This window comes from Sparus aurata, chromosome 21 (genome assembly GCF_900880675.1).
Source record: "Sparus aurata chromosome 21, fSpaAur1.1, whole genome shotgun sequence".
Classification (NCBI taxonomy): Eukaryota; Metazoa; Chordata; class Actinopteri; order Spariformes; family Sparidae; genus Sparus; species Sparus aurata.
In genome coordinates this window covers 32,227,147-32,247,435 of record NC_044207.1, presented here as the reverse complement: position 1 = coordinate 32,247,435, position 20,289 = coordinate 32,227,147, and the positions used below count along the sequence as shown (strand labels likewise).

General features: G+C 45.7%; 1 protein-coding gene across 20 annotated transcripts in view; it reads left to right on the top strand.

Annotated features, from left to right (window-relative positions):
• dlg1b (discs large MAGUK scaffold protein 1b) overlaps nt 1-20,289 on the top strand; it is a 94,667-nt gene that overhangs the window by 69,924 nt on the left and 4,454 nt on the right. For 12 of the 20 annotated variants that reach the window (XM_030403604.1, XM_030403603.1, XM_030403608.1 and 9 more), the window contains 14 exons: nt 1,408-1,458; nt 2,994-3,118; nt 4,791-4,960; nt 5,304-5,440; nt 5,589-5,733; nt 9,225-9,354; nt 10,821-10,977; nt 11,086-11,188; nt 11,305-11,419; nt 11,563-11,739; nt 11,972-12,038; nt 15,259-15,358; nt 18,416-18,457; nt 20,114-20,164. In XM_030403604.1, coding sequence (XP_030259464.1) covers nt 1,408-1,458; nt 2,994-3,118; nt 4,791-4,960; nt 5,304-5,440; nt 5,589-5,733; nt 9,225-9,354; nt 10,821-10,977; nt 11,086-11,188; nt 11,305-11,419; nt 11,563-11,739; nt 11,972-12,038; nt 15,259-15,358; nt 18,416-18,457; nt 20,114-20,164 — 1,570 coding nt within the window. Of the gene's footprint in view, nt 1-1,407; nt 1,459-2,993; nt 3,119-4,790; nt 4,961-5,303; nt 5,441-5,588; nt 5,734-9,224; nt 9,355-10,820; nt 10,978-11,085; nt 11,189-11,304; nt 11,420-11,562; nt 11,740-11,971; nt 12,039-15,258; nt 15,359-15,728; nt 15,763-18,415; nt 18,458-20,113; nt 20,165-20,289 lie in introns of all 20 variants that reach the window. The other 8 variants (XM_030403605.1, XM_030403618.1, XM_030403614.1 and 5 more) reach the window with 3 other exon arrangements.

Sequence of the window (20,289 nt, the reverse complement as noted above, 5' to 3'; positions counted from 1 at the left end):
ATCTCTTCAACAGCTCTTAAAAACAGATAAATAATGTTGTGATGATCTGTGTCTCTGTTCATTTGAGTCAAACTGCAGTTAAACTAGATGGATTTGTTTCTGTGGCTCTGATGCAGATGGAAAAAAATGAAGGAATTTACAAAGATAATCCTGAAAGAAACGTTTTCTTTTCACCAGTTCTCAGTCACACGAGAGAGAAACTGATTGAGAGAAAATCACCAGATAATAAATCTGTCTGTTTCCTGACTGAACATCTCCGGTCTCTCCCTGCGGTCCAGGACGCTGTTAGTCTGGATTCCCGTCACTCTGCTGAGGAAGATGATCATTTTGATACTGAAAGCTCCAGAACAGCCACTAAATGAACCTGGTGATGAGATTGTTTCCTCAGCTGCTGTTTAAAGGTCGCAGATGAAGCGCTGCCGTGTGACTGGCTGCTTTTATCAGACTGTAATCAGAATGATTGATGAATGAAGTCATCACACTGCTCGTCTCTGTGTGTAAATGAAGTGAAGGACGGGTACAAGGTTCCTGTAGCGCCGTGAGTTTCCTGCGGCGGTCCGTCCTTGTCGGACTCGCTCCTGGCGTCGGACCAGTCTAAATTAGATTGGCGCTGGAGACTAAACAGCTGCCTGGCCTCTGATTGGCTCTGAGAAGCTGGAGATGTTGGCTGCTGTCAGCGAGACGCTGCTTTATCTCTTCCAGCTTAATTTGCAGGAGAGCGAGATGTTAAGAAAATAAGAAAGGGAGGTTTGAAAAGCAGCTTATTACTGCGGCTGTGTTGAAACGAGGAGTCACATCAGTTCACTGCTTCAGCTCCGACACCAGGAAACACGTCCGCTTCCTCCAGGAGATTAGAAAAAGAGTTAAAGCTTGATAATGTGAGAAAGTAGTGTGTCAAGAGCAGTGATGGAATGTAACTAAGTACATTTACTCATGTACTGCACTTCAGAACAGTTTGAGGTACATTTTCTGTTACTTTATACTTCAACTTCACGACAGCTCAGAGGGAAATATTGTACTGTTTACATTGTGTTTATTGTATAACTTCAGTTACTAGTTACTTTACAGATTATTTGCTGTATCAGAGCCAAAAAATCAGATTTTAAATATTCAGTATGAATCACTGACTTACTGCTGCTGCTGTCTGAGTATTGACGACGCTGATACGTGGACGTGTTCGCTCCTCTGACCACGGAGAGATAAACCGGCCGGTTGATGGTTGAAACACCTTCTCAAGGTGACGTCACTTTGCAGCTTGTGAAGGTCTCAGCAGATTATCACACCAGAGGATGGAATAAAATAATCTGCAGTTTGAACTCAGTGTGTCCCTCCTGTCATTGTGTTTGATGAAGATGTGACTCACCTGTCGTGTACAGAAGTGACCTGATGACTGTTGTGTGTGTGCAGGTGAACGGGACGGAGGCTGACTATGAGTACGAGGAGATCACGCTGGAGAGGGTAAGACGACAGCCGTCCTCCTCGCTCCCCTCTGAGCCGCGGCCGTGTTGTTAGCTGCTGGTCCGTCACTCAGGGTTCAGCCCGCTCACACCGCTAGTTTGACCCACGAGCTTCAGGTTCTGACACTGCTGGTGTCCTCAAAGCCTCACAGGGTTTTATTTTGGTTTTTAAGAGTTTCTAAATCTGTCAGAATCAAAAGAGACGAGGACGTAATGACTCAACAATGTGTGTGTGTGTGTTTGTGTGTGTGTGTGTGTGTGTGTGTGTGTGTGTGTGTGTGTGTGTGTGTGTGTGTGTGTTCCTCTGAATGCAGCTGTGTTTTAATCTCTCACTCTGCCCGTGGTGAAATCTTTTTTTGTCATCTTCTCGTATATCTTCTCTCTTTTTTTTCTCGTCCTAATTCAGCCGCGCTTCTTCAAGTGCAAATTATTCTCAGTGCAGCGTAAATAAAATCTGTGTCTGCCAGCTGAGTCCCACAGAGACCACCGTCCATCCGTGCGTCTGTCCATCCGTCCATCCGTCCGACCGTCGGTGCTGCTGTCTGTCGGCCCGCGGGCCTCGGACTCGTTGGTTTATTATCTGTAACTGCAGTTTAATCATCGGAGGAGAATTATTATATCACGTTGGTTGAATAGAAAAATCTGATTTTTCTTTATTTGTCACTTAAAATAGGTACATTTTATTTTGACTCAGTCACACACACACACACTAAGGGACGACGTGTGGATTAATTCGCAGATGAAAATAGTCCCAACAAATACACTTTTCTCTCGTGTCGTCGGTTCACGAACTCTGCGGCTGCTCCAAGTTTATTCTGACGCAATGAAACAAGACGTCTTCATTTATCTCAGCGTTTATTATGAGCTTCAGATGAAGGAGTTTAGAAAAAGAAACTTCTGATGTGAAGACCTTCAGGTTGTAGTTTGTGATCCGTTTCAGTGATCAAGAACAATCTGTGATTTTACTAAATAAAAACCTGAAGCTTCTTCATCTGAAAGATTTCCAAATGTAGAAATATGACCGCAGTATTTCTGAAGCTACAGAGAAATCCAACAATATATTAGTTTTCACGCGTTTTCAAGATTTTCGTCTTGAGTCGGAACCAATGAGCCGCAGACAGGAAGTCAGTCGGTGCTGAAAGACGGACCAGCGTGTTGTTGGTTTGAGTCTTTCTATAATGACAGAAAACATAAATCTCTCCTTCACGCTGTCGCTGTGCTGATTTGTTTTCTTCAGTGTTGCACAAACATTTTTCAGCTCCTTCTCTCCCGGTGACTTTTAATGTGAAATCCTGCAGGAAGTGTAGTGTCAGTGACAGGAGCTCGACAACAATCAACAACACACCAAAGTAGAAACGACGGTCGGGTCACATGAACCCTGAGCAAATAAACATTCTTCACTGACGTTTATGTTCTGACCCGATAAAGGTCCAGCAGTTAGGAATGGTTCTGTGAGATGTGTTGATGCTGAATGTAATCGCTCATCTGTTGTTTGTTTTTGTTGTGGTCGTCATGGTGACTGTCTTGGTTGTCCAGGGTAACTCGGGACTGGGCTTCAGCATCGCAGGCGGCACAGACAACCCGCACATCGGTGAAGACCCGAGCATCTTCATCACCAAAGTCATACCTGGAGGAGCCGCCGCCCAGGACGGACGGCTCAGGTGAGACGAGCGTCATGAGAGCGTAGCTGCAGGACCGGTTCTGAGCCGCATCAATAACAACGAATCAAACATTTAATATTTTTGGTGTTGAAATGACTGGTTCTGTTCATCCGGCTGTCAGTCAGCAGCCTGATCTCACCTCTCATGTGCAGAACAACAGCATCATGTTTTCAGTTGTCTTCAGTATCACAGTCATACTTTTATAGACGGAGGAGATGAAGACTGAGTTTTACTTTTTGGGTGAACTGCTCCTTTAAAACTGTTGCAAACTGCTGATTGGTTCCCTGTGTGATCTCACTTCAGACTGTTAAAATCAGCACAGAACAGGTGAAGTTTGTCTGACTGAAGACTTTAACGGGTAATTCTTAGAGTCGTCAGTAAATAGCCGGTGTCGTTTACCCAGAACCCCCTGCAGCGTCCCGCAGCCTTTCACTGCCTCATACATAATGCAGCAGCCGGAGTCTGACACACCTGATCCAGGTGATGAAGACGAGGAGGAGGATGGACTGTGGGATGAGGTTGCCTCCAACATGAACCCCGTCTGTCGGTCTGTCAGTCAGCAGTGAGGCTCATGTGTCCGACTGAAAGCTGCGGTCACTCACAGACGGACAGAAACGGTAAAAACACAAAGTTCGGGACGGAGAGAAGAAGAGTGAGCGAATCTGAGATGATGAATGAAACTGGATCCAAGGAGCCGGTGATGATGTTCATCAGCTGACGGTCGCCTGATCACATCGAGTCTGTCGGATCTGTTTTTATCAGAGGAGGAGAAGTGAATCATCTTACAGAACCACAGTCAGCTGGTGTTTGTCAGCTCGTAGGTTTTAACAGTTACATGTTTTGGTTCTTCTGTGTGAACACTGTGAGCTCCTCCTGGACTGGAATTAAAAGCCGGTACTGTTACAGTTCGATGCAAAAACACTATAAACACCTGAGTGTGAATTATCTGCAGTGCCTGATTTTTCCGCAGCAATCATGTTCACCCCTGAAACCAAACCGGGCCTCACTGACCCGTCTGATGAACTGATGAAGGTCTCACGAGACCACAGCCTGGAGATAAAAACATTCTATCAGTTTAAACTAGTGATTTTGAGTTTTTTTTGTGATTTCTGGAAGCAACATATTGGACCTATTTCCTGACAGTATCCATCCGCCCACGCTCTTCACTAACCTGCAGAGACTGCAGCCAGAAATAGTTCCTCAAACACAACAAACACATTCTTACTTTCACATTCTCTGAGATGCTCTCTGTTGATATTCAAGCTGTGTCCGGTTCTGATTCTGACGAGCCTGAAATAGTATTAAAAATGAATACAAAGATAAACACAGAAGACAGAAAACAGGAGAATACATTTATGAAAAATGTAATAGATTAATTAATGCCTACATTTATTATCTGTATATGTTTTATATATTTTGGCAGCGTCGGCTCTTCCTAATCAATCGGCTGTAACGTGACCTCATACAGGCTGCAGATGTCAAAACATAGAATAAAGTGTGTGTTGTTAATGTACCGGTGCACAGTGTCGGGTCGCTGTAAGATCAGAGACATTTGCTTCTGTACAGTTCTACTTTCAGTGCCGTGTCTTCAGCTGACAGGATTCTCATCGAGCTGCAGTGAATCGTTGTGTTCGACCAGCGGACTGACAGTCTGTGTCCTCCTGTGTTTCAGGGTCAACGACGTCATCCTGAGAGTGAACGAGGCGGACGTCCGGGATGTGACCCACAGCCGAGCGGTGGAGGCTCTGAAGGAGGCCGGCTCGCTGGTCCGACTCTACGTCCGCCGGAGGAAACCGGTGTCTGAGAAAGTGATGGAGATCAAACTGGTGAAAGGACCCAAAGGTAACGGGGAGCGGTGTGAGCGTCCTGCAGCTGCAGATGATGAAGAGTTGTTGGATTGTCTCTGCTCGCTGAGGAGCTTTAGTGAAATCCCTCCAGGCCTCATGATTATTCAGACGAGAAGCCGGGCCGGAGAACAAAGCCTCCGTTTCCACGGAAACATCCTAAAATATGCTTTAGTGCGTTTCTGTGCCCTGATTTGTGCCGTCGCTAAATTGGCAACAGCGTGATGGAGTGATGTAAGTGTTTGTGTAAAGTGCTTGTTGGTGGTGGCAGGTTGATTCTAACAGTCCGCCCCCCCTCTGGTCCTGGTCCTGGTCCTGGTCCTGGTCCTGGTGTGTTGCAGGTCTTGGCTTCAGTATAGCAGGCGGAGTGGGGAACCAGCACATCCCGGGAGACAACAGCATCTATGTCACCAAGATCATCGAGGGAGGAGCTGCACATAAAGACGGGAGGCTGCAGATCGGAGACAAGCTGCTGGCTGTAAGACTCTGAGGACTGATGATCACAGCAGCTTCATCACGTCTCCATGTTTGAAAATCATCCTGTGACCACAGCTTTTTCTTTAAGTAGACATTTCCCTCATGTTGTTGTTATTAATGCGTTCCTCGTGTCGCTCCTCTGTGTTCAGGTGAACAGTGCTTGCCTGGAGGAGGTGACCCACGAACACGCCGTCACTGCCTTGAAAAACACTCCTGACGTGGTCTACTTGAAAGTGGCTAAACCCAACAGTGTCTTCATGAACGACAGCTTCGCCCCGCCCGACCTCACCAACTGTGAGTGACCCAGAACCACGACACACATCAGACAGCACGGCATGCTGTGACCGATGTTATGATTGTTCAGTGGTTCACAGTCGTTTCTGTTTCAGTGGGAAAACAAGCTAAAATCATGATGATGTAACATTTGTTGGAGTTCAAGATGTGTAGAACAGAAAATCAATTGTTTTGCTGTTTTTCATTATCTGAGCCCTGAACTCAGCAGCTGAACTGTGAACTCATGTTTCATCATCTGTGTCACATTTATTCTTACAGTTCTTACATGTTGCATCTTGAAAGAGTTTCATGTAGCACTAACAGCATTCGTTGAAAAAACTGAATTGTAACTGAAACTGAAGTGATATCGAATCAGACTGAATCAAAAATCTGATGAAGTTGTGATATCCACAAACCAAACATCAGAAATAATCAAAGTGATCAAACAGGAATGTGCTGCTGATTGTGTGTGATGGCGTCGTGACCTCACTGTGACCTCACTGTGACCTCACTGTGTTAGTGGACGACGTCACTCTTCGGCTCAGTAAAGACGAACCAGGTCCAGTCGTCTGGTTCGTGTGACGGAGACGCAGCAGCTCTCACTGGATCTAACTGAGACGCTCAGAGGACGTGAAGTGTCCTGGATGTCTCCTGACGTCACACAGATTATCAGGTCCTGGTTCAGTCCGGGGCGGGTCGACTTTGTGCCTCTGACCCTGAATCAATGTTGAATTCAGCCGGGACCGCAGCGTCTCTGACGACGCTCCCAGCGGCATCCATCAAACGACACGTTCCAAAGTCGAGGCTGAACTCATTCAGAGCACGAACTCTGGATCAGATCCCAACGACTCCTTCACTGAAGATTAATGTGGACGCGCTGAAGGACAAACTGGTCCTGGACTGATGAGGACACGAGGGACCAGGTCCAGCTGGACTGTGTTGTCCAGGGAGAAGGCTGATCAGGAGATCCGGTGATCGATCACTGAAAGGATCAAACAGGGAGGAGGACGCATCAAGTGTTCATTTCGATATTCTGAGTGTGCTGCTGCATCAGACGGAGGTTCTGCTCACTCGCAGTGGAAACCTTAAACTCCTTAAATTAGAATATTGTGTTTTCTCTGCGCTGCACTGGACTCAGTATCTCTTTTTACTTAAAGAGGAAAAACTGAGGACGAATCAGAACGAATTCTCCAGGTGACCGAAATCTTTAAAATAAAAAGAAGGGATGAAAGAAAACAACAGTTTGTGTTGAACAGGCTGTGAACATGTTTCAGTGGAGCGTGTGTTCTGTAGGAGATTAAAACAAACTGGAACAGAAGCAGAAGGCTGTTAGTTTAAAGCTTTTCTGCCAAATGTTGTACGAGCTGAACAAAATCTGAAGACAAACTGAGAGTCTGATGAAACATGTCTGAGTCTGTGTGTGTGCTGGAGGACAAGATGTTTGGATTTCTACTGAAGTAACTCCAAAAATCAACCAGTGTGATTCTTCATCTTTAAAGATCAGCTGATCCTCGATGGATCAATCATCACAGGTCGAGTGATTCGCAGTCAGGAATGTTTTTCTCTCAGGATGAACGTCCAGATTAAATAACTCTTTGAATATAATCTCACCTGATGAAACTGACCGGAGTCAAAAATGTGCCTAAATCATCGTGACTAAAGCTGGAAGAGAAATAGATCCACTGAAGAAAAGTCATTCTTGTATTAAAGGTTCCTTAGCTGATTTAATTACCTAGCATGTAGGCTGTTAGCTCGATGCTAACATATCATAGGAATTAACATTAACGTGCTAATAACTGCAACCTGCTACTCTGCAGCCACAACGCTCCACCACACTGAGCAGCTACGGCAGCCTCACAGGGTCAAAACTCAAACTCCCGATGGCTTTAAAGATACAGCCAGCACTCGGGGAGACGCTGTGTGCCAGGAGAGTGCAGCACATATACAGGAGGGTTTATTTATTATTCTTATAGCAGCAGCTGGATGAGAAGCTACACGTCGCTGTCTGATCCTCTGAGGTTCACTAGCTGTTTGTGACATCAGAGCTAGGAGGATGTGGGTGATGACATCATCCATAGGAGACAAAAATATGGTGAATATTATCTCCGAGACCAGGAGAGAGAAAAAGAGCCGCGGTGACGTCGCCAGAGACTTTCTGAGCAGCTGAGAGATGTTTAACTAGAAGTGGTCGGAGCGGCCGCAGAGACAAAGACCTTTATTTTGTTCTTGTCTTTAAAAAAAGCAAACCGAGATCATAAAATCAAACCAGCACTTGAATATCTTGATACTGTCGACCTGGGACTTTTTGAGATCAATGTTTCCTCCTCAAATAGAAAACGTTTGAGAAAACGTCCCGTGCATCCTGCTTCAGTGTTTCAGCTGTAAGCTTCAGTGTGTCGGCGTCCCACCGATCCTCCGTCACCATCAGATCCCCTCAGACGCTGCGTCCTGACCTCCGTCTTATCAGCCCTCCTCTCCTCTGCTGAGGTCGAGACGCGTGAAGGACGAGCAGCAAATCCAATCAGTGGGCATCGAGCTGCATCAGAAGCGTCAGCTGCTGTCAGCGTGGTCGGGCTAATCCACGCAGCAACACTGGAGGAGGGGTGATGTGTCTAATGACGTCCTGCCACAGTGACGGCAAAGATCAGAGCTGGAGGTCATGAAGGAGAAATGAATTAGAAACAAACATGGAGGACGTAGCTGTTGTGATGATGCAGCCGGGCGTCCCATCGTCCTCTGCTGCAGGTGTCACAGTGGACAGATTTACATCCTCCATTCTGTCGCTGAAACGCGTCCAATCACAGTTTTAGAGCGAGCGTTGTTGTTTCCTCGTGGTCACACTGATGAAGTCGCTCTCTGATGATGTTCATCTACATGATGAAGAAAATCTCTGATTATTATGTGACGTGATGATATAAACCCTGTAAACCTGCCACGAACAATTATTTTCATTTTGAAGGTGCAATACATCAAAACTGGACACAAATGTGGGCAGCATATCACCAGAATCAATGCTAACTGTTGCTAACTCAGTTCCTTTAATGCAGCCATAATCTGTAGCTGCTGTCAGCTCATTAGCTCAGTTAGCCGTGCAGCTAGCTGGACCAGCAGAGGTTGTAAAATCAGGACGTTGTTCAACATGAACTCCGTCTGTGAGTCGGCTCAAACTCAGAACGATGATCCGGAGATGTTTCCACAGACGGCACCATCAGTCCGATCAGACCCGGTTCAGTTTCTCTCTAGTTTAGTTTACGACCCCCCCAGAGGCTCCTGGCCTCGTCCAATCAGACGGTAACAGGAGCCCGCTGGTGAGTGTAGAGGAGGGTCTGAGCAGGTGACCTGTCAGAAGGAGCAGAGGCAGAAACAGGCTGCTGCTCAGAGTCGGACCCGACCGGACCTGAGCGTCCAGTTGTATTTTATTCAGTGTGAACTTGATCTTGTTTTTGTTGCGTGAAGCTTCATGGAGGGAGAAGCTGGACTCTGACGGTTCGTCCTCTCTGTGTGTGTTTCAGCGTACTCGCAGCACATGGAGAACCATATCAGCCCCCCCAGCTTCCTCAGTCAGCCCCTCCCGCCGCCCGCATCCTCGGGACGCTACTCCCCGACCCCCAAGAGCATGCTGGGAGACGACGACGTCACCCGGTGAGCACGAACGCATCAGACACAGTGTTGAATTTCATTTAGTGAAACCTGACCGATACTTTCATTAAGATACAGGATGTTAATACACAAAATAACAAGAACATGTCGTCATTAATGAATCTATAAGATGTGTCTCAGACTTTTTCAATTGTTTTATCATTTTATTAATTGATTTATACATCTGCTCTGCCTGTAAGGTTCTTCTCTTCAAGCTTGTTGGTTTGTCGGTTTGTTGGTTTGTCAGATTACACAAAAACAGATTTCCATTAAACTTGGATGCAGGATTTGACTCATTAACTTCCAGATTTCCAGATAAACGGACGGATTCAGGATCGTTTCCCACTTTCTTTAACAACTAATTATAATGTGAAAGTTTGGTGCTTGTGATTTCATATGAATTAATTTATTGAGCTTTTTCTTTGTATCTATTTTAGATTTTATCATTTTCAATCCTCCATAAATTTGGTAATTTAAGTTTTGTGCGACAGAAGACGACGTTCACAGTTTAAGAACATGTGTCCGAAGATTTGACTGCAGATTGATGGTGTGTGTGTGTGTGTGTGTGTGTGTGTGTGTGTGTGTGTGTGTGTGTGTGTGTGTGTGTGTGTGTGTGTGTGTGTGTGTGTGTGTGTGTGTGTGTGTGTGTGTGTGTGCGTGCGTGCGTGCGTGTGTGCGTGCCCTCTGCTGGTTCAAACGTGCACACACACACAAGATTATTTCAAGAGTCTCAATAATTAAATCAAAATTTATATTTTATTTTAAAATATGTCGAATAAACAAATGAAAAGAGCTTCAGTGTCTCATGCCCTTTAAGATTTACCGTATTTTTGTTTTCAGGTCAAACTCATTTTCAATGGGAGTGCTACGGGCACTTTTACAATAGCATCAAAATCTCTATATTTAAAACAGTAAGAAGCCTCGACACAACATGAAACTTTGCTGGTAGCATCACCAGGGTCTCTACACATGAACACGAGCATTGAGAACATTGTTTGTGTACACAGAGTTTACTAAAAAGAAGGTTTTTAATCAACTCACGTTAGCAGTAGCTTGTTCCGCTCGCCGTCGTCATGGCAGCCCAGACATACTCGGGGACACGTCTGGGTCGAGTGTTTGTGGTTCAGTTGAGCGATGTGTAGAGACCCTTTAAAAATAGAGATTTTGATGCTGATAAATGTGCCCGTAGCACTCCCATTGAAAATGAGTTTGACCCGAAAACAAAAATACGATAAATCTTAAAAGTGCCTCTTTCGTTGTAATCATGCTTTTACATGAAGATTTGACTCGTATTTAATCACAAATAAAGCCTCGGTTGCTTTTTGGTGGGAGTTTCACTTTAATGTTTGTGGGCTCAGACAATCAAAGTTTAATTGTTTAAAAGTTAAATTTGAATATGATGATGATGCCTGAGCGTCTGTCTGAAGTCATGTGACGTCAGGATGATTGACAGCTGTGTGGTCCAACAGGGAGCCCAGGAAGGTGGTGCTGCACAGAGGAGCGACAGGACTGGGCTTCAACATCGTGGGCGGTGAGGACGGAGAGGGAATCTTCATCTCCTTCATCCTCGCTGGAGGACCAGCGGACCTCTGTGGAGAGCTGAGGAAAGGAGACCGACTGGTCTCTGTACGTGCACACGCACACACACACACACACACACACACCTGTGCAGCTGCCATGTTAACATGTTGGTTATTAAATGTTTCTAACGCTCAGCTGTGTGTTCGTCTCCAGGTGAACGGGGTGGACCTCCGTAACGCCACCCACGAGCAGGCCGCCGCCGCCCTGAAGAACGCCGGGCAGACGGTGACCATCATCGCCCACTACAGACCAGAAGGTGAGACACCTGAACACACCTGCTGCAGCCACCTGAACACAGAACCTGCCTCTTCAGAGCAGCTTTCAGTCGTGAAGAAGTTCTTGTGTTGTGATCTGGTCTGTTCTTCTGTGCAGAGTACAGTCGGTTTGAGGCGAAGATCCACGACCTGAGAGAGCAGATGATGAACAGCAGCATCAGTTCTGGTTCTGGATCGTTGCGGACGAGTCAGAAGAGGTCACTGTATGTCAGGTAAGATATCAGCTCACCTGGGAGAGACACTGGTTCAACATGAGAGCAGAGTATGGAGGCTCGCAGTGGACAAAAAGAACAAGACATTGTTCATGATGTGTATTTGTCTCTTTTGTGTGTGTGTGTGTGTGTGTGTGTTGCAGAGCTCTGTTTGACTACGATAAGACCAGGGACTCGGGTCTGCCCAGTCAGGGACTCAACTTTAAGTTCGGCGACATCCTTCATGTGGTGAACGCCTCGGACGACGAGTGGTGGCAGGCCAGACAGCTGACGTCACAGGGGGAGGTGGAGGAGGTGGGAGTGATCCCCAGCAAGAGACGGTCAGTGTGTCTCACACACACACACACACACTTGTTTTATTTCATGTGAACTCTGAGTTTAAGAACGACGTTTGTGTGACAGACGAGAACTTAAACCTGTCTCTGATAATGTTACTGACTGTAGATGAACTCCAGCTCGCTGAACACCTTCGTACACTTCGTTCTGAGTTCAGCTGCAGAATGTTTGACCTCTGCTGACCTCTGCTGACCTTTGACCTTTGTGTCCTCGCAGGGTTGAGAAGAAGGAGAGAGCGAGATTAAAGACGGTGAAGTTTAACGCCAAGTCTCGAGACCGAGGGGTGAGTGTGTGACTCTGACGGCAGCAGCTGTAGAGCAGAAGTGTTGATAGACAGTCACAGTCCCATGATGCCGCGTGAGACGAGTTTTATTAGAGGTCAGAACCGACCCTGTTCATCTAAAGCGGGCCGAAGACGAGCGGTGAAGTCACACGTTTGTCTTCACAGACGGAAACTGAAACAATCTGCTGATGTTTCATGTTGTTTAAAACTTCAACTACCGATTATTTTCATCTTCGATAAGATTATTGATCATTTGCTCCAAATGTCAGAAAATGGTGAAAAGTATCGATCAGTGTTTGTGAAGATGACGTCGTCAGATATTCAGTTTATACAGAGGACCAATGCTGCCGAAACCAAAGGTAAATATATAATGTCTCTATGACAAACTGAATATTAATGTAGGTAATAATCAATGTATAAAAAGTGACATAAAGTGATATTTGTTTTAATTTGTATTTATTTACGTATGTGTCAGTACGCCTATTCATTCACTTCATATTTATTAATTATTTTTTGAATATATTTATTTCTGTATTTTTTTCCCTTTGCATTTTGCAAATAATCCATAAACATTTAAAAAGTAGAATTCCCCTTTATTTACCTTCCTTTTTAAACATCTTTTTTGTTAATTGATAAATTTTTTAAGAACTTTTATGAACCTTTATGTACTTAATTATCATTTAAATGTGAAGACGAAAGTATACAGAAATAACATTTGGTAATTTAAATAGATAAATAAATAGTAAAACAAATGAAACAGTTATTTTAAAAAAGGGGGAATTAATACAAAGTAAGAAAAGAAATATTCACATCTGCAGTCAGAATCAAACCCATCAATCAGTTATCAGACCAGTTTGGTGTATTGATTACACGTGTTTGTACCTGAGTGTCGGCACAAACACAACACAAGGCATCATGGGACTCCTGAGTTTTCCTGTAGTCTGTATCTGAGCTGCGTTGACTGTATTGATCTGTGAACAGCTCTGTATTGATCCGTGCTGCATGAGTTTAGTTTCTCTTCCTGTGTGATGAATCTGAAGACGAGCTCCTACTAATGAGTGTTGGACTAATGTTGAACCAGCTGCAGCCACTTAACAGCATGTTGTCGTTGATCTTCACCACTCGAGCGTCTCAGCAGCCAAACTGCAGCAGCGCCTCCCCAGCACCTTTTAAACCGTGTGCCGCTTTAACACGCGTCGCCGGGCGCCGCCCGCCGTCCCGCCCTCTAACACAGACTGACGGGGGAGGAACAACAGAACAACAACATGCATGACCGCCCCGAACTTTCCCGCCCTCCTCATACGGAGAGAAACGCTTGACATTGATGTCTGACTGTCTGCTGCTCACTGAAACCTTCCTCCTCCTCCTCCTCATCATCACTCACCTGTCTCACCCCTCCCTCTCCCTCTCCCTCTCTCTCTCTGTCTCCTGCTGGATAACATTGAAGTGCAGCATGTGATCTAATGATGTCATTAGCTCCGCCTCCTTTAGGAAAGTGTTCAGAGACGTAAACAGCTTCTTTTATTGACTCAAACAGTCGATCACCTTCGTCTGCAGCTCCACGGAGCTTTTTAGCCTCTTTTAGCTCCTGGTTTTTGTTTTGCAGCACATTTCCTGTTCACACCTGATATCAACATCCATCCTGAGTGACCACCTGTGATGTCACTTCCTGCTCTCACAACAAACCCGTCCATCTCTGAGACAAACACACTCCATGTTTCTACTCAAAGACAGAAAGAAGTTCATGTAGAACATTTGCTGAATTTACCAGAAGGTCCAAATAATGCAGAATGAGTCAGAGACAGAGTTTCACAGAGTTTATAAAGTGTCTCCAACTCAACAACTCACTAAACTGACACATTTGTTAAGGGAGTCTGGTGCTGTTAGTGGTTCAGTGGTTGGATCAGCTGAACAGACGGAGTGAAATCATTCTGCCTGTTGTTTCTTCTTGTTTCGTGCAGACGTCTGTTGAGCCGTCAGATATTCAGATTAAAGAAGCTGCCGTCAGGATTTTGAAAAGAGAAACAACTCAAACCGATTAGTTCATATTGAGAGTAGCTGCCCATTAATCCAACTAGTTGACAACTAATCAATTAATCAATTAATTGTTGCAGCTCCAACTGTCCTATAAAACACATGAGACATGTTTGTAAAGTCTTCCTGAGGTGATCGATCAGAAGTTGATGAGTGTATTGACCTCCAGATGTTGTACAGCTGTATCAGCCTGTCGCTCTGCAGTCATCTGTGATCAGTGTAGATGTAAACGTTGGAGCTGGTCGGGGCTCCAGCTGATCGTCTCCTCTCAGCTCGTCTCTGCATGTCGTCTGCATGTTCAGCTCCTCGTCTTGCTTCTGTCTGACACGTGCTGCCTTCACTGTCACTGTGTTAAACTCAGGACTACGTCACTGAGAGCAACAGGGACGTCTCACAGGTTCAGTTTATACGTCTGACTCTGACGTCAGTGTCGTCTGATGGCAGTTATTTACTTTACTTCTTTACATCTGCTGCCGTCAGCTTTAGAATAAAAGTCTCCACAGAACCATCGATAACATTTGTGGTTCAATATTTTCAGCACAATACTCTGGGTCATTAATCAGCTGATGAATCTGAAACAGTCGCAACAAACTCACCTGAAAACTCAACAGCACTCATTTATTCCAGTCACATCTCATTTGCCTTTTCATGCAGGAAGTGTCGAGTTCTGTCCTGTAAACGTCTCCGGATCAGAACCGAACCGGATGTGTTTATTCCTCCAGCAGGTCTGGTTCTGATCCAGACTCTCTTCTCCTCGGCAGACATCTTTTGAGCCCCCGGTGGCAGAAATGACATATCGTGCATTTAAAGGCAGTGAAAGTTAAAAAGAAGCGACTTGAATGAGTCAGTGGCTGTAGACGATGTTTCAGCAGAGTGACGTCACTGTTTCATCACTGCATCACTTTCAGAACAGAAATATTATAGAGATTTGCTGCGTGTTTGTTTCTTCTAGGTATTTTATTTCTACATGTTCAGTCTGACTGCTCGCTGACATTTAGCCTGTTAGCTGTTAGCTGTTAGCTGTTAGCCGTTAGCCGCTGACTCAGACAGAAAGCATCTCATTCTGTCCAAACCGACATCAGACTCCCTCATCTCCCCCTCTTCCTCCTCCTCTCTTTGTTGTTTTGTTTATTCCATCACCCCTCCTCCTCCTCATCCTCCTCTTCCTCCTCCTCTTCCTCCTCAGCAGTCTCTCAATGACAAGCGTAAAAAGAACCTCTTTTCCCGAAAGTTTCCGTTCTACAAGAGCAAAGAGGCGAGCGAGCAGGAGACCAGCGACGTCGACCGTAAGTACCAGCGCGGCGACGGGGTGAGCGCTCTGCCAGTCTGTCTGTCTGAGAGGCGATTGGTCGGCGACAGGGAGAGAGGTCAGCAGGTGGCGGCGGCGGTGGCCTGGTTGTCATGGCAACAGGGCCCGACTAATAAATGATGTGTTAGCACAACTGGACTGATCAAAATCTGGTTTAGATAGTTTGAGTGAGCAGGGGAGACTTTAGCATCCTACTCCTCCTCATCTTCCTCCTCTTTGGAGCCAAAATGGCCGCCCTGTAGCCCCGCCCACCAGCTGCGTCCCCTCTGCTCTCTCTGTCTGTCGCTGAAACTCAGTAACTTTGTGTTGTTTTCTCCTCGTTGTTCACTCGGCTCTGCTGACATCAGGACAACAGTGATGACATGCTATCCAAAGGCCACAGTAAGTGTGTGTCCCCCACCTCACCTGTACCTCACCTGTACCTCCCCCTCACCTGTACCTCACCTGTACCTCACCTGTACCTCACCTGTACCTCACCTGTACCTCCCCCTCACCTGTACCTCACCTGTACCTCACCTGTACCTCCCCCTCACCTGTACCTCACCTGTACCTCACCTGTACCTCACCTGTACCTCCCCCTCACCTGTACCTCCCCCTCACCTGTACCTCCCCCTCACCTGTACCTCCCCCTCACCTGTACCTCCCCCTCACCTGTACCTCACCTGTACCTCCCCCTCACCTGTACCTCCCCCTCACCTGTACCTCCCCCTCACCTGTACCTCCCCCTCACCTGTACCTCCCCCTCACCTGTACCTCACTCTCTTCCTCACCTCTCATCCCCAAAAAACTCCCATCAGCCTCCAAAAATGAGCAAATATAGATACAAACTTAAATTTAAATGCACAAAGTTTTCATTTTTTACTGATAACCAGTGATCAGCTGCACATTTCTGTATTTGAAATAAAAAACAGTTTCTAGCTGTAGTTTCTTCACATGTGAGAAAACTTCAGCTGTTCTGTTAAACTTTCCTCTCTGGATCCTGGTGGAGAGAAACATTGAACATTGCAGTCGTGTCGTTGCCTGAAACTGTAAAATCATCCAGAGTTCTTCTTTTCTGTCTTATTGGCGAGTCGCAAAAACAACTTTGAAGCCTCCGACCACACCGGAGTTTATTGATGCTGCGCTTGTAAAGTCAAGGTAGTGGAATCTTAACTTCAGATGTCCTCAGAGTCTGATCACTGAACGTCCTCAGACTCAGAAACTGAAGAGATGAAAGCTGCAAACCTGAACAGAAACACAATAAATGATCCCAGTTTACACAAAACCTTCTCCAAAGATTTAAAATAAAATCAGATTTTATGTAACAATGATAAAGAAAAACTGAATTAAGTAAAATACATTATTTAAATCTCTTTGAACTGGATTGTGTTGCTGCAGTTTGTTTTATTCTGGACTCTCATCATCAGACCGACGGATGACGATGAATCCAACAGACACACCAGAGCGACGAGTTCAGGCTCCTGAATGCTGGGTTAATGTTCACCGAGACACTTATTGATTACTTCATTGATAAACCTGCCGTCCATGTTAAGACTCCTTCATTCAGCTACTAAACTAATAAGTTACATTTTTCTCTGAATATTAAACAAGCTGAAGTTGGTTCCCGGCCGACACAAAGCCTCAGACCTCCTCCTCCTCCTCCTCCTCCTGCTCCTCCTCCTGCTCCTCCTCCTCCTCCTCCTCCTCCTCCTGCTCCTCCTCCTGCTCCTCCTCCTCCTCCTGCTCCTCCTCATCCTCCTCCTCCTCCTCCTCCTCCTCCTCCTCCTCCTCCTCCTCCTCCGCCTCCCCCTCCTCCTCCTCTTCCTCCTCCTCCTCCTCCTCCTCCTCTGCCTCCTCCTCCTCCTCCTCCTCCTCTGCCTCCCCCTCCTCCTCCTCCTCCTCCTCCTCCTCCCCTGCCTCTTCTTCTTCTTCTTCTTCTTCTTCTTCTTCTTCATGGCTGTTGAGGTTCTCTTTGACCGGAGCTCCATCTCTTCTCTCTGTCACACATCCATCAGTTCTCACTCCTCCACCTCTCGTGTGTTAAATCTTGTTTTCTGTACGACCCTGCTGGTTCTCCATCACACCCGGATCCATCCGGGTCCATCTGGACCTTCAGGGAGGTTTACAGCTCTTTAGTGTTTCAGGAGAAACAGTGTGAATGTTGACTTCATGTGATCAGAATCGCAGACTCAGACTTCTGCTTGTCATCAGAAATGAAATGATGTTCAGTGAGTTTATGTTCTGACACGTCTCAGATTGAGTTTTACTGAACAGAACTTTATTTATTGTTTGAATCATTTCTGACAGTTTCAGTTTTGACATTTTGTGTCTGTTTGTTTCCTCACACAGAAATATTCTGTCATTGAGCTTAAACTTAAATTAATTACATCACAGATATTTACAGTAACAAAGAGGAACTGTTCAACTTATTATCTTCACATTTAATAAAATAAATCCTGTTTTTTTTACTCTCAGAAACTTTCACTGTTTTAATCGACTTTAATTGGACTTCTGTCCTGATCATCTGTTCGCTCCACAGTCACATAACTCTGATTTCAAGATTGGTGAATAACGTTGATAAACTAATTATTGAGGGTTTTGATCATTTAAAGCTGCAGCTAACAAGTTTTTTCATAATCAGTTAATCTGTCGGTTGTTTTTATAATTCAGTGTTGATCTTTTAAAGTGTAAACTTGTTGATCAGAACTCGTCTGAGCTGATGTTTGAACCATTCACACTTAAAGTTACTGAAACGATTCATCAGAATTGTTGTTTGTGTGACTTTGGGCTCGTTGTGATGTCATTTATCAATATTAATATGTGTCAGTAACTGATGAAGTAACGATGCAGCGATCAGTAACATCCAGTTTAAAGTCCTGTAGCAGTTTGTAGAGTTCAGGTGTGTGATGATTGTTTCAGCTCTCATCTGTTTGCTGAGAATATTTCTGTTGCTGTGATTTGTTGCGCTGCTGTGGAACACCGCGTGTGTCCTCTGAGCAAAGCATCATGGGAGAGCGCCGCTCCGAGCTGACTCTGTGTTTTGTTGTGATTCCAGAACACGTGACCTCTAACGCCAGCGATAGTGAAAGTAGCTACCGTAAGTGTGAGCCGAGCCGTCGACGCTGCCTGCTTCACTCGATGAGTCACAGGAAACACTAACGCCGACCTGCTAACTGCTAACTGCTAACTCCCTCACTGACCAGCACAGGCTGCTGATTGGCCCGTCACAGCATGACATCACACACAGTCTGACTCCCCGCTAACGACCCTGAACGCTGCCTGTTTGAAGCTGCTGCATGGATGTGTGTGTAGGAACCAGAGAGTAGAGCGACGCTTCATACGTGAATGTTTCCATCAGACACACAGACCTGAGATCAGCTGTTATCAGTTCAGACTCAGCGAGGACACACGAGGACACAGACCTGAGATCAGCTGTTATCAGTTCAGACTCAGCGTTAGACATGAGGACACAGACCTGAGATCAGCTGTTATCAGTTCAGACTCAGCCTTAGACACACGAGGACACAGACCTGAGATCAGCTGTTGTCAGTTCAGACTCAGTTCAGACACAGACCTGAGATCAGCTGTTATCAGTTCAGACTCAGCCTGAGACACACAAGGACACAGACCTGAGATCAGCTGTTATCAGTTCAGACTCAGCCTTAGACACACGAGGACACAGACCTGAGATCAGCTGTTATCAGTTCAGACTCAGTCTTAGACACACGAGGACACAGACCTGAGATCAGCTGTTATCAGTTCAGACTCAGCCTTAGACACACGAGGACACAGACCTGAGATCAGCTGTTATCAGTTCAGACTCAGCCTTAGACACACGAGGACACAGACCTGAGATCAGCTGTTATCAGTTCAGACTCAGTTCAGACACAGACCTGAGATCAGCTGTTATCAGTTCAGACTCAGCCTGAGACACACAAGGACACAGACCTGAGATCAGCTGTTATCAGTTCAGACTCAGCCTTAGACACACGAGGACACAGACCTGAGATCAGCTGTTATCAGTTCAGACTCAGTTCAGACACAGACCTGAGATCAGCTGTTATCAGTTCAGACTCAGCCTGAGACACACGAGGACACAGACCTGAGATCAGCTGTTATCAGTTCAGACTCAGTTCAGACACAGACCTGAGATCAGCTGTTATCAGTTCAGACTCAGCCTTAGACACATTAGGACACAGACCTGAGATCAGCTGTTATCAGTTCAGACTCAGCCTTAGACACGAGGACACAGACCTGAGATCAGCTGTTATCAGTTCATACTCAGCCTTAGACACATTAGGACACAGACCTGAGATCAGCTGTTATCAGTTCAGACTCAGCCTTAGACACGAGGACACAGACCTGAGATCAGCTGTTATCAGTTCAGACTCAGCGAGGACACAGACCTGAGATCAGCTGTTATCAGTTCAGACTCAGCGTTAGACACACGAGGACACAGACCTGAGATCAGCTGTTATCAGTTCAGACTCCAGCTTGTTTTCTGAACGTTTACAGATGAGGATGAAATGAAGTGGATCCACCAGAATCTGTTCAGAACTTTTTAACCAGTGTTCAGTTTCCTCTTCATCCCTGAAGCTTAAAGAAAGCAGGTGTCTCGTTCAGAAGATGGTGACAGATCGGTTTCATACATTAAATCACACATTGATCACAACGAGTGATTCTCCTCCTCTCACCTCGTCACCTTCAGGTGAACTGTTAAACTCTCGTCCTCACGCTGACTGTGTGTTCGCAGGTGGACCCGAGGAATACGTTCTGTCCTACGAGCCCGTCGTCCAGCAGGAAGGTGAGTCCGAAACACTGAAGAACATTTGTGCTCAGATTAGTTCAGTTTATATTCTGTTCAACATCATTTACATGAAGTGATGAAGCTTCAGGACAGAGTTCAGAGACTGAAGTTTAAAATACTGA